The sequence below is a fragment of the Podarcis muralis genome, chromosome 6 (assembly GCF_964188315.1).
Source record: "Podarcis muralis chromosome 6, rPodMur119.hap1.1, whole genome shotgun sequence".
NCBI lineage: Eukaryota > Metazoa > Chordata > Lepidosauria > Squamata > Lacertidae > Podarcis > Podarcis muralis.
This window is the reverse complement of record NC_135660.1, coordinates 27,244,715-27,261,056: the sequence shown is the minus strand read 5'-3', so window position 1 is coordinate 27,261,056 and position 16,342 is coordinate 27,244,715. Positions and strand designations below refer to the sequence as shown.

Sequence of the window (16,342 nt, the reverse complement as noted above, 5' to 3'; positions counted from 1 at the left end):
AGGCACTTTTAAAGAAAATCTACTTGAAAATGTACACAGATGGAAGTGTTTACTGAAGACTTAAGTGCTCTGTGTCTGATGCCTGGTGCAGCAAGGTTTTTTGTGCTGCTGCTAGAATCAATGTGATATATAGTGTTGCAGAGTGACTCTTTGGCTGAGTCCAGTGGAACTGTGGCAAATCTGATAAGGATGACGGATACTTGAGCTGTATATCCAAATTGCAATGAACTTGGCTGACATTGAAGATAAGAAAAAAGCAATCAAAGTACCAGAGAAGCCCAACTCTCACACATGGTACACAGGTGCTGGCATTTTATGTTTATTCAGTACATTTGTATGCCAATCCAGATTTTGTCTGCATGCTTTTTATCTAAGCCTCTTTATTATGGCTTCAATTTAGCTATTTTCAGCTGGTGCTTTGCAGCAGAAGTCTGCATGGAGGTTTGTTAGGCACTGCTCTGTAAACAAGCAAAGCAAAGCATAAACTATATATAGAATCAATGATAAGGAATTGTCGAATTACAAGGCAATAATGTCGCCAACATCTTACTCAGTGACATTATAAAAAACATATCAATGACCTTCTAAACAGACCATAAAATAACTTGATTCATCTGGAGCTCACAGCCAATATTTAACAATGGTATAAATTATCTTTGAAGCAATATTTTTTAAAATGCATTGCAGTTGCCATTTGGTCAAGCAAACAATCTTCTTTTCACTTGCTTTCTCTTTTTGTCTCTCTTACACACCATTTTCTCCCTAAGGTGCCCTTTACCAATAGAGAGTCGTTAAAATTTCACACATCCAAGTATATAGACCAGGGCTGTGTTCAGGCACAGTGAATTTTGTTGCATTACCAACCAAACTTTTGAAACTGAACTGGTTATCAGGTACCACGGTAAAATGGACAACACAAAGTCCTCTAAAACTGCAACTCTACACTCAATTTCTTATAATTTGAATGCAATGAAACTTACTTCTGCATAGCAAATGTGTTTAAGAAAGCATGTAGGAACCAGCGATTGTCATTCATGTCTACAGGGTCCTTCCAGATGGGTGTTTTATGGTGGTTGTATTCTGCAACATGTTCTCAACACAATAAGAATGCATTAGCAGTGTATTTATTCTGATTTATTAATGCTCTGTGAGGCTTCCCTAAAGCTACCACATTATTGCTGTCCATACGGGCTACAATACAACAAAAGTAGGACAAACGTCCCCCATTTTGGGCATGAAAAGTTATGGGATTTTAGCAAGATGCAGTGATTGGAAATGAATCAAATGAAGCAGAATGACCATCCCCAAGCCCTTGCAGGCACAAATAATATTGAAAGCAGGATCATGTAGGGTTTGCTTTAGATGTAAACCAAATCATGTTCTCCCTCAAGCAACGAGGAGGAGACTGGAAGCTTGTAGCATCTCATTTGCTCCACCCCTCCCCACCTTAACCCGTTTGATCCGATAGTTGATTAAGCTAATCCTGCACAGCAAGGGAGTTTGGTGGCTTCCTCACAAAATGGATAGCTATTTATTCTCAATAAGGTGGCTGTGAGCAGAAGCTCAAGGTGTGTATTCACATAGGTGCCAGGCAGTTGTTGGGATGGGAAAGGATGTATTTATACCTTCAAATATATAGCAGGGGGGAAATGGGTGCATAAATTCTGATGCTAATACACAGGAACCAACACCACGTTCCTCTTTAGAACTGGCACCAGAACTTTTAATGTGAGTGTCTAGGATTTGATATATTATTCAGACCTCTCTTCCCTTCTCCCAACAAATTGTCTCGTCCCATCCTATTTGGTACTATTTAAGTGTTCAGACAGTAAAAGGGGGTTGTGCGCCATTATGCCAGAACACTAGACAGAGCCAAGCCAATGTGCTGGCTCAGCAGGCTTACCAATCTGTCTGTAAATCAGAGAGGAAAACAACTCAAAAACTCCTTTGCGGTCTCATAAGGTAGAAGGGAGACATTTTTGTCTTGGAGCGGTTCCATTTCTCAAAATTAGTCCAAGGGAAAAAGGAGAACTGGGAAAAGCGCCAATGAGCAATTGTTCCTTAAGCCGCCTGCCTTTGTCATGTCCAACACTGTGTCAATTGTACAGGCTCCTCTGGGTTCTTGCCCTAACCACAAACTATATATCCAGCTTGTTCCAGAAACAAATTAAAGAAGAAAATTTGGATTCAAGTGGATTAGTAGACTATTTGTGGGTACATGTCTGAGATGATAAAGTTCTCAGGCGGTGACTTTTATACCTCACTTTCATCTGTGGATTGCGGTTCAAGGACCGGATCCCCGCATAGTGGAATGAAAACACAAGGACACGTGATATAAGGTTAATGGGCAAGAAAAGGCCACAACTTTATTGATTACAGCAAGTGAAAAGGTATTGGCTTAGGCATTGGATTATGTCAGCTGACTCCACCCCCTCAGAGGGGGGTGAGTCTAAAACAAGGGGGGGGGGTTATTCACCAGTAGGTGGAGCCTGTTGATGCTAATCCAACAATAAGCTCTCCCCTGATGTCACCGAGGGTCGTGCCATGGCCTCCCGCCACGCAGGCATCGGACAGAATACATGACCGCCGGATTCCTTTAACAGAATACCCAAAAATTGAAGGCGATGGCCACACTTAGCCCTTTGACACACTACAACACATTATTCCAATGCCTAGCCTACCCACCAATATTACGAAAGTTGTGACGATTGCTACGAGGTAGGCAAAAAACCCAAAAAGCCTAATGCCAAATGGAAAAATTCCTACCAGGCCCCCCGGACAACTAGGGTGACCAACCTAAGGTCCATAGCAAGGCCAAAAGAAAACTGAGACCCTGAGCTCTAAGGGAGTGGAGGGTGGGTGACTCGCGACGGGACGACGAAGACTGAGGCCGGGAGGCTGGCGCCATAGTGATTTAAGCTGCTATACACGCCCCCTTACAGGCATCTGGTTGGGTGCCTGCCCGTGGGCGTGGGCGCCAGCCAGGTGAGTGGGAGGCAGGGGGCTAACGCCCCCTGCTCGAGGCGGAGTCCAGCTCCTGTCCGCAACCACTCCCCTCTCTTTGCAGTAGGAGAGTCTTTGCTGATATAAATGAATTATTCAGTGTATGCATAGATATGATGCACTAATGAAAGCCATCCTAACAGGACTATTATGAATGCAAAGCATATGGCAGAATAGTAGATGTTATCTTTAAGGGGTGGAGGCTCTTTGCACCTGCATTATTATTATTATTATTGTTGTTGTTGTTGTTGTTATTATTATTATTATTATTTTGCTTTATTCATAAAATGTCTCAAAGCAGCTTACAAACACAATAGAAATACTAAATTGATTGCAATAATCACAAAAAAACCCTAAAAAATACAAACACATATGTGCACAAATAAATGGCAGGTCTAGCAGATCCTGTCAGATATGTACATTTCAAAAAAAAATTTTTTAGAGGAGATTCATTGTGGGAGAAGCATTCTGTCTAAACCAAGCTATGCATAATTATTGCAGTGGAAGAAAACCTTAAGCCTTCAAAGCTAGGATTTTCTTTGCCCTCGACATGTCTTAAAGGAGGTCAGCCACAATTTCCGTTTCTCCCTCTTCCTCGTAAGCACTGGGCTGCAGGCAGCTGACAGCTGCAGTGTGAACTCCAGCTAACCTGGGACCAGAGCTAAATGGAATGCTGGGGCAGATCAAGAGGAGAGTCAGTCCAAAGTCATGGACAGTTACAGGCTGGGTATGAGCCAAGGCATCCGTACAAAGGGATGGACAATGAGGACAGAACAGGGCCAGCCCACCCATGAGGCAAGTCGAAGCAGCTGCCTCGGGAGGCACCACCCCCACATGTGCCTCATCTCCCCTGTTGCTAGCGGACAATTAACACCGGCATCAGTGCCAATTTTCATTTAGATCTCACCGAAATCTACCATCGGTGCTGCCACTTTCTCCTGCTACCCCACAATTTAGTCAAGAGATGCTTTGGTGATGGCAGCACAGCCATGGCAGCAGAGCGGGACAACACTTCTCATTTCGCTTCAAGCAGTGAAATGGGATGCACCATCCATGTGACAGAGGCATGCTGCTGGAAATGTAAGTGGATAGGATGACTGGAAGACTGGGGCAAGGATTAGGCATGTGGTCAGGCTACCTGTAACACTAGGGACAAGGCTAGAAATCCATATCAAGGTCCAGGCCTGTCCTGGAAGTATTTAAAGCCAGTCCAGACCAGATGTGGGACCTGGGAGAATATCATTTTGTATTCCGCCTCCTCCATCACTTCAAAGCCCAGAAAATTCTCACTCTAGCAAATGGGGACACTCAAGAACAATGAACAGTATCAGTATCAAACTTTGTTTCGATCACAGACCAGCATAAGATAAAAAAATACAGATAAAATGAACACATAAGACTTAAAACAGGTAAGGGATAAGAACTAGTAATTAAAAGGTGATTATATCATACATAATGTAAAAAGAGAGAAACAAGGACAAGAACAATGAACACTTCAAGAAACCATCACCCAAACTGAATTTGTTACAGAATTAACAGATGATATTTCTGGGAGTTTGTTAGTCTAGAGAAAATATAAGTAACCCTTTAACCTTATGGTCTTGCTGGGTACAGTGGTTGCTACTATGTCAGGAGTAATGCCAATGCAATGTAAGCCCTTTAAGGATTAATGCATCTGTGTTATTCAACATGGGAGAGGAGGTGAACCCAGAAAACCTACCTCCTAGCTTGCCATGTGAAGAGCAGGACTGTCAGTACTGACAGAGCCTTTGCATGGACAGTTGCACGTATGAAACTTCCATGTGATTGGGAACCTGACATCATCAGGGCTTAAGGTCATGCGGAAGTCTTCACATGCACACCTGTATGTGCAAGGGCTCCATCACTATAGATGGTTGCGCTGATAACACAAAGGCTACAGGGCAGTACTTATCAGTTTATCAGCGCATGAAAGCCTACAGTGGACTATGTTGTAATGCACTCAGCAATGAAGCAAAATGCACAAGAAGAGCTGCAGAAATAAGAGTGAATGGAGCAATGCCAACAGTCATTCCTGCAGCATCTCTAGCCACACTGCTGCCATGCACAACTCATCACTGTACACAAAAGCCATTGCAGAAGCATCATGAAAGAATAGATGGCAAGAACAACACAGTTTTTGCCCTGGCTAACAAAAACATCCAAGGCAGCTGCCACTGTTTTGTTGCAATAAGCACTGATGTGAGAGCTGTCCTAAACATTCCCTCTAATGAATTACTACTGGGTATGATTCTGCTGGCCTGGATCCTATGTGGGTTAGTTGAAGAACTATCGCCACCAGGCTTTAGGCAATTACAGCAGAGCCAAGCTCAAGCACCTGCAGGGTTGAGATTCTGCGCTACCAGAGAGACGGCCTGATGATTCAAGGTATCATTCAGAAGGGGGCTGTCTATAGACATTTCTCTAGCTAAGATCAAAGCTAAGTGTCAATCCAAAGAGAAGGAGGCGGAGAGACAAGTTAGCAAGCAGGCTGGAGGCAGAGTACCAGTAGATTGCAAGCCATATAGACAAGCACTAAATAAAAAATGTCTAGGCAAGAAACAACCCCACGATCCTATAAATAGCAGTGCATTTATACAAGACTGTATACAATGCAACAACGGAACAATCCACTAGAACATTCCACTTTCCATTTGTCTGGAAAATCTCTGCCCCAAGCTTTGACTGTAACCATAATATTTTTTGACTAATATTTAGTCTCTATGGAGCAACTTTCCTAAATAAAGTGCATCCTAGGTATTATCTCGATAGTTCACACACTAGCAGACCAATATGGTTAAAGTTGGAGGATAAAGGTTAAGGGATAGTGGCTTCCAGCTCATAGCCCATGTTTTCACTACTTCGGATGGGACCGTCAAGGTGGGTTGCTCGAAGGAATTTGATACACTGCAGTATCTCAGTCCAGGCAATCTTTTATTTAATAAACCTAGATTTCTTTTGACTAAATAACAAAGGCAAATAATTTATAATCGGGAAAGTCATTCTGAAATGACATGTTTAAATGGTTTACAACGTACTGCAAATATAAATAACACAATGTCGGCAGCACTGAAAATCCCTTCAAAACTGACAGCATCCATTAAAATCCAGTGCCCAGCCACATTTTAGATTTACGGTTAATAAATTAACAAATTAATCACGATGATTTGTCAGTTAATGTTTCCTGCTCTATGAAAAAAATGAGAGGAATATGCAATAAACTATCCGTGATAACCGATTGCATCCAACACCCTGTACACAAAATGGAGAGAACAACATTGTTTCTTTGGCCTTTGCCTAAGGTCAGGGCCAGCCCTATCATTAGGTAGAATGAGGTGGGCACCTCAGGCAGATGATTTTGGGTATACTGAAAGGGCAGCATATTGTCAGTTATTTAATTTATCACTGTTGTATTTTTGCTGCCAGGAAAGGGAAAGGTACTTTGGAGATCTTATTCCCCAAGTGCCAAAATAACTTCATCAGGCTTGGGTTCTATGTGTATAAGGGATGCTGGTGGCACTGTAGTCAAAACCACTGGGCCTCTTGGGCTTGCCAATCAGAAGGTTGACAGTTCAAATCTGTGTGACGGGGTGAGCTCCTGATGCTCTGTCCCAGCTTCTGCCAACCTAGCAGTCTGAAAGCATACCAGTTTGAGCAGATAAATAGGTACCGCTGCGGCGGCAAGGTAAACGACATTTCTGTGCACTCTGGCTTCCGTCACCGTGTTCCGTTGCGCCAGAAGCGGTTTAGATATGCTGGCCACATAACCCAGAAAGCTGTCTGTGGACAAACGCCAGCTCCCCTGCCTGAAGCAAGATGAGTGACGCACCTGATAGTCGCTTATGACTGGACTTAACAGTCCAGGGGTAATTTACCTTTTTACCTTTACCACTACACATGTTGACATCTAGAGTGGGGATGTTATTTGTTGGTCTGCTTCAGACAACAAAATATATTGGACTAGCTCTGTATAAGGTAGTACAGCTGACCAGACCAGTGGCTTTTGGAAACAGCAAGGATCAGCTTTTGGAGACAGTGGGGATCAGCACAGATCTAACAAGTTATTTAGTCAAGAGCAAAATCTGGAACAACAACTACATATAGCTGAATAGCAGCTGCTGTTTGAGCAGCAATATCTACAAGAATATTTCTAAGTGAAAGATTCTAACCTCCCAGCATAACTCCCCTAAGAAATCACTCCAGGAAAGCAAACCACATGGGAAAACAGATGCTAAAAATCTGAATTGTGCTTGGGACCATTACGGGATGTCAAGAACCTGCTTCACCTCATCCACCAATGTCTACATCCTGGTTTTTAAGCTCCCTGCACCCTTCATAGCCGTCTCCTGCATATCAGTTATGAAGCACAACGGCAAATAATGTGAATACAAAGATGCAACAAATGTAGTGACTGAGCAAAGCCACAGATGACATTGCACCATAACATTATGAATTGATAATACTGACCTGATTTGGAGCCATGCAAGCATCGGTGTGGTGCCTCCTCCAAACACCCAGACTGTGAAGAACACAATTAGTAAGGTGGTTGTCAACATCATTTGCTTAGGCTGAGAGTCGGTGTCCCGGATAGCCAGTGCAAATGCAATTGCACCACGTAAACCTTCAGAAGACAGGGGGTGGGGGTGCACGGCAGGTGGGAGAGAAAGAAAACAATTTATTTCATTGTATTCATAAAATTTATACACCACCTGATTGTACAAAAAAGCCCAACAACCTCAAAGCAGTTTACAAAAAGAATAAAACAACCAGTGAAGAAACCGCTGAAAACAACTATTTGAAACATTCAAAATTCAACCCCCTTCCCTTCCAGGCCTGCTGTATGATAAGCTGAAAACCGTATTAAAATATGTGTCAACATTCTGCATGTCTGGATAGGCTTGCCTAAACAAAAATGTGTGTAGCAAGTGCTGAAAAGCAAGGAGGGCATCAGCATTATGCCAATAAGGAATTCCAAAGTGGATGCTACAACAATAAAAGATCAATTTCTTACAAATGTGGGATATTATGTGGTACCCGTACCAGTGCTTAACCCTGGACTAGGGATGAATGAGGAATTTGCTTTAGTCTGCAATTAAAGAGAACCTTCCTAATTTGCATTTCCTGAAATAATGTGTCAAGGGTAAAGAACCTTTGGCTCTCCAGATGTTGTCGGACTACAACTCCCATCATGCCTGATGGTTCACAATGCTGTCTGAGGCAGATGGGAGTTGGGAGTCCAACAACATCTGGAAGGTCACTGATTCCTTGCAATATGTGAACTGAAACACAGCATCCTTTGAAAATTGCACTTTGAATTTTGCAGTGTGGTCCTTCAGCCAAGACACACCTATATACCTTATGGGAATTCCCCAGAGATGGGTGACCAAACATGTGTGAAGCAAAGTATCTTGAAAAGTGGCCTTGAAAGCCCACTTGAACAAAAGCCTGTCACATCTCTTCTAAAAACATGCTCAAAAATCTGCATGATGTTTTATTATCTGTTTATTCAGCTGCCTTGTAGAGTGCCTTTTTGTCAAAGAAAGAGGCTCCTCTGAAATGCGAATGCCATGTGGATTTATTATTGGAATGCTCAGAGCACAATATTCTGGGAACAAAAGCACAGCTCTTGAACGTGGAAAGGCAAGGGCCTGGTTTCACGCTTCCATTTTAGAAATCTATGATTGTGGCTCTTTGGGGAGGAAAAGGAAACAGTGCCAAAAACCATTTTCTTTTTAGATGTTTGTGTTTCTGCATAGGGAGAATCACATTTCATTTATGCGCTGCTGTTTAACTCGTACGCAATAAACTTTACAACATTTTAGGGGCGGAGGGAATCTATTCCGCTTCAGCAGAAACATGCATAAAAACAAATATCACAATGTCAGGAAGTCATGTTTTTGGCATTTTTCTCATGGCAGGTAGAATCTTATTTATCTCCCAAACAATAATTCCTTTGGACTGCCCTCCCCCTTCAGTTGAATTCACTTCCAAGGGACAGTGCTGAAGTTTCAGGGCTGGTGTCTGGGCTTGGCAATATCAGGCATCTATTAAGTTTGAAAGCACCTCAAAGTGCAAGTAGATAAATAGGTACCACTCTGGCGGGAAGGTAAACGGTGTTTCTGTGTGCTGCTCTGGTTTGCCAGAAGCAGCTTGGTCATGCTGTCCACATGACCCGTAAAAACTGTCTGCGGACAAACACCGGCTCCCTTGGCCAGATGAGCGCCGCAACCCCAGAGTTGTCCACGACTGGACCTAATGGTCACTTTACACTTTACACTTTACCTTTACTAAGGTCCACAACCCACTGTCAACCCCTTGGAATTTCCTGGTCTTGCTGCTCCTCCTTGCGCTTGCTGCCCTCCCCAAGCATGGAAGCAGTGTCAAGAGTGAATATCTTTGGTTTGCCTTGTGCTTTCCCTCTGGGTCAGGGGGTGAGGAACCTCAGGCCTAGGCCTCTTTATTTGGTCCTTGGGACTCTACCCAAACCACAGCTCCTCAGGGAGGCCACACCCTCCTTGAGTGTTTTTCCCAGCTGGAATTTGCCCTTGAACTGTGATAATGACTCTTGTCTGGAAGGAGGACGGAAATATGTGTGGTGTGTGCAGAAACCTTCAACTTTTGCTGGACTATATAACCCACCATACAAAGTCAAGAGTCATCCTTGTTAAACAGGAACTGTTCAATGAGGAAACATTCACCATTGCAATGCAATGAGTAATTTTCCAGAAGGATTTAAAACGTTTGGTTTTTAAACTATAAGGTGGAGCTGCTTTTGCAGTGTTATAACTAAGGCAAAGTTATGCACCTACTGAGACCAAATAAAACAGCAGAAAGATAATAATGGGGGAGAGCCAGATCCATGCATCAAAAGTTCCCCATAGGGTGGTAATAAGTATGTTAAGCATGAGCCAAATGGTATGCCACATTTACAAAAGCACCCCCTCCCTAGGCCTGGGTACATTCAAAAGAATAACAGTGTTTTGCACATGTAAAAGGCTTTTTAGCATGCCTACATTATTGTTTTCTGCGGGGGATACACCGTAAATTGTGAAGCCCACGTAATGAGCAAGTTCTTTAAATTAAATAGGTAATTCAAGCAAGATGCGAGGAACATTTTACAGATATTTAGGAATTTTATTTAAGCCTCCCATCACTCCAGTGAAGAGGAGAAGTATGTTAGATTTGTTTCTCCAACCAATAAAATGCAGCTGCACCTAGAAAATCATAAGGTTGCCTCTGAATTGTGCTGAATAATACTGAGAGTGCCCATCTGGGGCAGGCAACGAAACTGCTTTATCCAAATGAATTTCCAAGAGCTCTTAGGGTGCAATAATAATTTAAATTAAAATCTTTCCATAAAAAGGGATTTACAATCCTGTTTTTATAAACATGACACGTAATTTGCACTCACGTGCACTCATTCTGGGGCTTTAAATCACCAAGAAAATTTCAGAGAAACATTGCTTTAGATTCTGTTTGTGCCTTGTGCTCCCAACTATGCCAGCTTGCTGAATAATTGCAAAGTACTTTGCATATTAAGACGCAAGGATTTGTCTATTTCTGTATAGGTAGGTTGTAATGAAGTCATGAAGCTCACTGAGTGACCTTGGGCCATTCACCATCTCTCAGCCTATCTCTCTGGATAATTCCCACTTTTCTTTTTGGTTTGGCTCAAAACCTTGCAGTGACAACCGACATGAAGTGGTGGAATGGGAACATGCCTCTCCCAGTTATTTCATTTATTTATCACGGGAATTTTTTTGCCTTACAAAATAAAGCAAGCATCAATTAAATATTATAGCCACAAAGGCTGTAGTGCTATAAAACAAGTAGCATAAATCAGAAAATTGAGCTAAACCAATTTAATGTTTGCAAAAAATCTGGGAAAAGAAGAAGTTCCTTTTCTGGCACTGGAATGACACAACATAGGAGCAACAAAAGTCTATTTAGGGATAGCAGTCCAAAGAAACATGAAAGTCATGTGCAACATCAGTGCTCCAGGTAGGGTGGCCATGTATTCTACTTTACAGTCCTCTGTTTGAAGAAGTGTCTGATCCAAGTTCAGTCTAAAAATCAAGAACCGCAATAACAGAAGTATAGTGTCCAGATCAAGGGAAGTAATAGTACCACTCTATTCTGTTAATGTCAGACCACACCTGGAATACTGTGTGCAATTCTGAATGCCACAATTTAAGAAGGATGTTGACAAGCTGGAAGGTGTGCAGAGGAGGGAACCCAAGATGATCAAGGGTCTGGAGACTTATGAGAAACGGTTGAGGGAGCCAGGTATGTTTAGCCTGGAAAAGATGAGACTGAGAGGAGATATGATAGCCATCTTCAAATATCTTAAGGGCTGTCACATCAAAGAGGGAGCATGATTTCTTTCTTCTGCTCTGGAGGATAGGACTCGAACCAATGGCTTCAAGTTACAAGAAAGGAGATTCCAACCAAACACTCAGAAAAGCTTTCTGACAGTAAGAGCTGTTCGGCAGTAGAACAGACTCCCGTGAGAGGTGGTGGACTCTCCTTTCTTGGAGGTTTTTAAACAGAGGTTGTATGGCCAACTCTCATGGATGCTTTAGTTGAGATTCCTGCATTGCAGAGGCTTGGACTAGATGACCCTTTGGTCCCTTCCAACTCCATGATTCTAAGAAAGGAGAGCAGCCATCAGCCTTGAAGCTAAAGTTGCCTATCAACACTCAGCACCTGCAATAAAGACTGAGCAGGCACACTGTTTACCTGGTTACAGTCTTCCCCATCAGGGTGAGATGTATTGTATTGCAACTTAAATTACAGCAATCATTTCTCAATTTGCGCCTATACATACAAATTATCACAATTAATCTTTAAAATATATAATAAAATGCTATTTTTAAGGAAATGAAATGAAATTAGCTTATGCATTTTTTAGTGCAAATCCATGTCCTTTGTCCTCTTTTTGGGCAATGCCCACCATAGCCATTAAAGAAAATGGTGGTGATTCATCCAGCAATGATATATATTAAGGTAATGAATTCGGTGCTCACATTATGTATTAGGTTATCGTGTTGTGGAGAAGAGAGATATGCATGCCCATATCTGCACCACTTGAAGCCTCCACCGGCTCAGGTGATGTCTTAAACTGGCCACTGTCCCACCAAAGGAAGCATGGTGCTTGCCTCAATCAACTTCCAAGATGAAGGAGTCTTCTTCAAATAGGACAGGGGAGAGGCTACCATTTAGCAGTATGTTTATGCTGTGTTAGTTTCATTTCGCCAGCTAAGCTGCTGCTTTCAAGTCCACTTCATAAACTTTCATAATGGGCAGGCTGCACCTTGGTAATTAAAATGATTAAAATCATTATTGTATATCATCAGAGGACAGGGGCAAGGCTTTCTGAAGTGATGATAAATCTTTCCAGTCAGTGTGGATCACAGAGCAGCTCCCTTGTCTTTGTCTAGTAAACCATCCCTCCCACCCCTTTTCCTTGGAAGAAAATTGCATCCTTCCATGCTCATTTCTCTTCTCAGCAAGCGGCAGAAGCCATTGACTCACCTGAGAACATCATCATATGTTGGAAATTCCTGGGAATCTTTTGTTTTCGGCCCAAGTTGAGAATGAAAGAAATTGGGTATATATTACAGGCTCTTGCTATGAAAATTGCCACCTACATCATGGGGAGTGAGAAGTTAAGGAAAATAAGGTGGAAAATGACAAAACTAGATGAAGATGTGCCCAGTGCATGATCTAAAACAAACAGAAGAATCATCACTTTATGAGACTGTAGTGCAGGAACAGAATGAATATTTTCATAGCTAACTCAGAACTGCTTCTTTTCCCAGGGTTTTTCCTGTCTTCCCTTGAACATCTCTTTCACCCCCCTCCCCATTTCAACTACTCTAAATTCATGTTCCATCTTTGTCAAAGACAACAGCAATCTCTCTAAGAAACCCTTCGCTTGCTATAAATTGTTCAGGCGCCAACAGTATTATTTCCTCAAACAGTAATTCAGGAAGGATAAATGTACTTTGAGACATGATTACTGTCTCATTTCCTCACAATTCATATTGTATCTGTCTAGGATTCTCCACGCCGGCGTCTGCCCCCCACCTTCCAATTATTTTTGTAGGGTTCAGAAAATTGTGTTGGTTTTCTCATTATCCCTCTGTGCATCTAATGCCAAAGTTGCTTTAATAGCAATTTTAGATGAAATAAGGACATTTTACAGAAAAGAATAGAAAAAGCAAAATTACATCTCTTAACTGTACACAGATACACTGCTGGAAGGAGATTTCTTCTAAGATCTCACCCTATGTATCAGGGGTCTTCTTCACCACACTGAAAACTTTAGCTGTACAATAGACACAAGCGGAAGAGAGCAACCCTGTGGCAAACTTTAGAAGCAGTATCTTGGTGGAGATTTGAGAAGCATATAGATGGTGAACCTGTAGTCTTCCAGATAATGTTGGACTCCTGTCATCCCCAGATAGCATAACTATTGGTCTGGAAAGATGGGAGCTAGTTCAGCAATACCTTCATCTCTGATTTAGGTCAAAATACAGTAGCTCTACCTGTTCATTGTACATTCAGTGAATTGGTCCATGTGGACACTGTGACAAATGTATGTGTGTGTATTAAGAAGTTTGTGTTGGTTGCTTATAAATGTTGTTTCCAAAAAATGTGTTTTAGCAAATGTTAGTGCTCTTCATCAGTGGCTGCTAGTCATGTTGGCTGGATGCTACCTCCATGGCCAGAGTCAATATGCTCTGAATGCCAGCTATAGGACGGTCACAATGGGAGAGTGCTAGTGAGCTCATCTCCTGCTTGTTGGCTTCTCAAGAGGCATCTGACTGGTGACCGTGGGGTAACAGTATGCTGGGCTAGATATGGCTTTTCTCTGATACAGCAAAACTCTTTCCCATATGCTCTTATAATCTCAGTACAGGTGGGCAAGTATTCCTGAAAAACAGCACTAGACTGCTTTTTCATTTTATGCAGAACATCAGTAAGGGACAAAAGACTTGGCCATGTGTACTCTTGGTGCAACCTAAAACATCCTATGCTTGGGAACAATATACAGGGGCTCTGTGGTACCAGCGCAGGGGGATGAGATTCATTGACGGACATCTTCATGCAGAAAGGGTTCCCTGAAGCCCTGAAGTTTGAAAACCATCTGCAGGATGAAACATCAAACACATTACACAGGGGATAGTGTAACAATATATGTTTTGAGGCTGTGATTCAGTTGCTCATAAAGAATGGAATAAAATTATTACTAATTCAGGTTCTGGATACAATTAAAAATATGGAACAGATTTTCTGGAGAGAGATTGATTTTGGCCACCCCAAGTATTCTTGGACATAGAAAATAGTTACAATCTTTTTTCTTTTCTTTTTTTGCATACAGAGAAAGATATCTGGATTCTGGTTTATATAAACAATTATGGGATTAACTGCACACCATACATTGCGTTTTCCATACCATATATTTGCTGGTTTCTAAAAAAAGGATACAAATGCTCCAAATATAAACAGTGCATTGAAGATGTGATTTTGGAAGGTGAACAATGCTAATCCCATATAACAGAAGATAACATTCTCAGCCAAAAAGTTCATGAACTCGAACAACTGAAATGAGAAAGGGGGAAAAAACCACCCTATTATCATCTGGGTTTGCTGTTTGGGAATGGATTTTCATGAAATGATCCACAAAACATCTAGTACATAGATTTTTAAAAACATTTAATCTCAATACTGAAGGTTGCAAGCAATGGTCTCAGTGAATGGGGAACAAAACAAAACAAAACAGTAGTAGACATAGACATAGCCAGGGGTAGTTGTTTTGAGCTTATAATTTAGGAGTTAGGGAAAACTATGCTCCCTGTGCACCACCTTTATCTGTTCTATAGGAATCAATTCCTAAGGGCCAAAGGGTCTTTGGCACCCCTCAATAAAATATTTGAGAGGCCAGGCCCCCCTCAAGCTGATGGGCATTGCCATTCAAATGATGTGTGTTGCACGGTGTTGTGTGATTGATTATGTGGGCTGGGGCTTACCCAAGGCTGTCTTACCCATAGGCGCTAGGGGTGTGGGTCACCTGGGTTCCAGGCTTTCAAGGGCACCAGGCCGAGAGTCTGGGGCCCAAGAGTTGAGTCCGGGGAAGAGCCCGCCTGTCTGTCGGAGCACTGCGGTGGGCTCTTCTGTTGCGGGCAACTCTGCACCATGAGTTCGGGGGTGACCGAGCCAGCGAGATGCTGAGGCGGCCGGCCGGCTCTGCCCTCCTGCGCTCCTGAGACTGGGCAATCGGGGGCGCTGGGCGGATCTTTGCACCCCAGGGCCACATATGCTTAAGACAGCCCTGGGCTTACCTGCCCCTTCCAATATTTTGTCCAAGTTGGCACCCCTGGTTCCAGGGTTTTCTGAAGCAGATATGTGGGGCACACAGGGGGAATGTGGGAAGAGGAGCAGGCGGTGAAGTTCCGTAGCACAGCTAAAACTCTTGTACAAGCGGAACTGTTTAGCTGGTTTCTGACAAGCTTGCCAGACTTGCATTTTAGGGGCAACAAGTGGTGCAGAGGGTCAATTTCTCTAAACAAAAATCAGGAACCTGTGCTACAGCCAGCCTATTCTAATTTCTGCTTAATTTAAGAATGTGAATTTAACATTATTTTTTAAGTTTAGCAACAATTTTACTGCAACAAGATATATACTTTCTTCCCTGTGGGAAGGAAGAAAACACAAATCAAGCAATGGCTTTTTCAAGGAAACTCAATAGTCAATTAGCTTAATAGATTATAGTAAGGGGAATCTTTCAGAGGCTGCATAGTCTGATGCAATATCTTCAAATATCAGCAGAAATAAGCTAGAGAAAACTTTAAAAATAAAATAAAATGCATGGCATTGGTCCTTTCCCCGAATTTGCTCTTCTGGACTCATCTTTGTAAAAATCCCAGTTAAAGGGGCTTTTGTAGCTGAATGATCTTGTCCCTCCGATGCTTCCTCATTTTGCAAACTCTGTCGATGAGCATTCATAAATCACAGCATTAAAAGGGTTGCTATGGAGACATTTCGCTTTACATTTTCAATGGGGCTTATGTGCTTTTTTAAATCAGTGAAGGATGACAAAGGAAAAGGCAACAGATGTGAGAAATATTATTTCAGACCAAGACTGGAGGAAATGAATGGCATAAATGCCACACTTAGGCGCAAGAAAATCTTAACTGTGGTTGCAGACACATCAAAGATGCAAAGCTGAGCCGTTGAATAAATATGCTCACCCCAAACAGGAAGGACAAGTTGAACAAGGAATTTGCTTGCTGTAGTATTAAAAATGTTGGACAGT

At 42.3% G+C, this 16,342-nt stretch overlaps 1 protein-coding gene across 1 annotated transcript in view; it reads right to left on the bottom strand.

The window, feature by feature from the left end:
* Positions 1-16,342, bottom strand: part of SLC9A9 (solute carrier family 9 member A9) — a 258,450-nt gene that overhangs the window by 95,084 nt on the left and 147,024 nt on the right. Inside the window, exons 10-12 of the mRNA XM_028731220.2 lie at positions 14,515-14,628; positions 12,556-12,667; positions 7,489-7,642 (exon numbers count right to left, since the gene is read on the bottom strand). Of these exons, the coding sequence (XP_028587053.2) occupies positions 7,489-7,642; positions 12,556-12,667; positions 14,515-14,628 (380 nt within the window). The remainder of the gene's footprint in view (positions 1-7,488; positions 7,643-12,555; positions 12,668-14,514; positions 14,629-16,342) is intronic.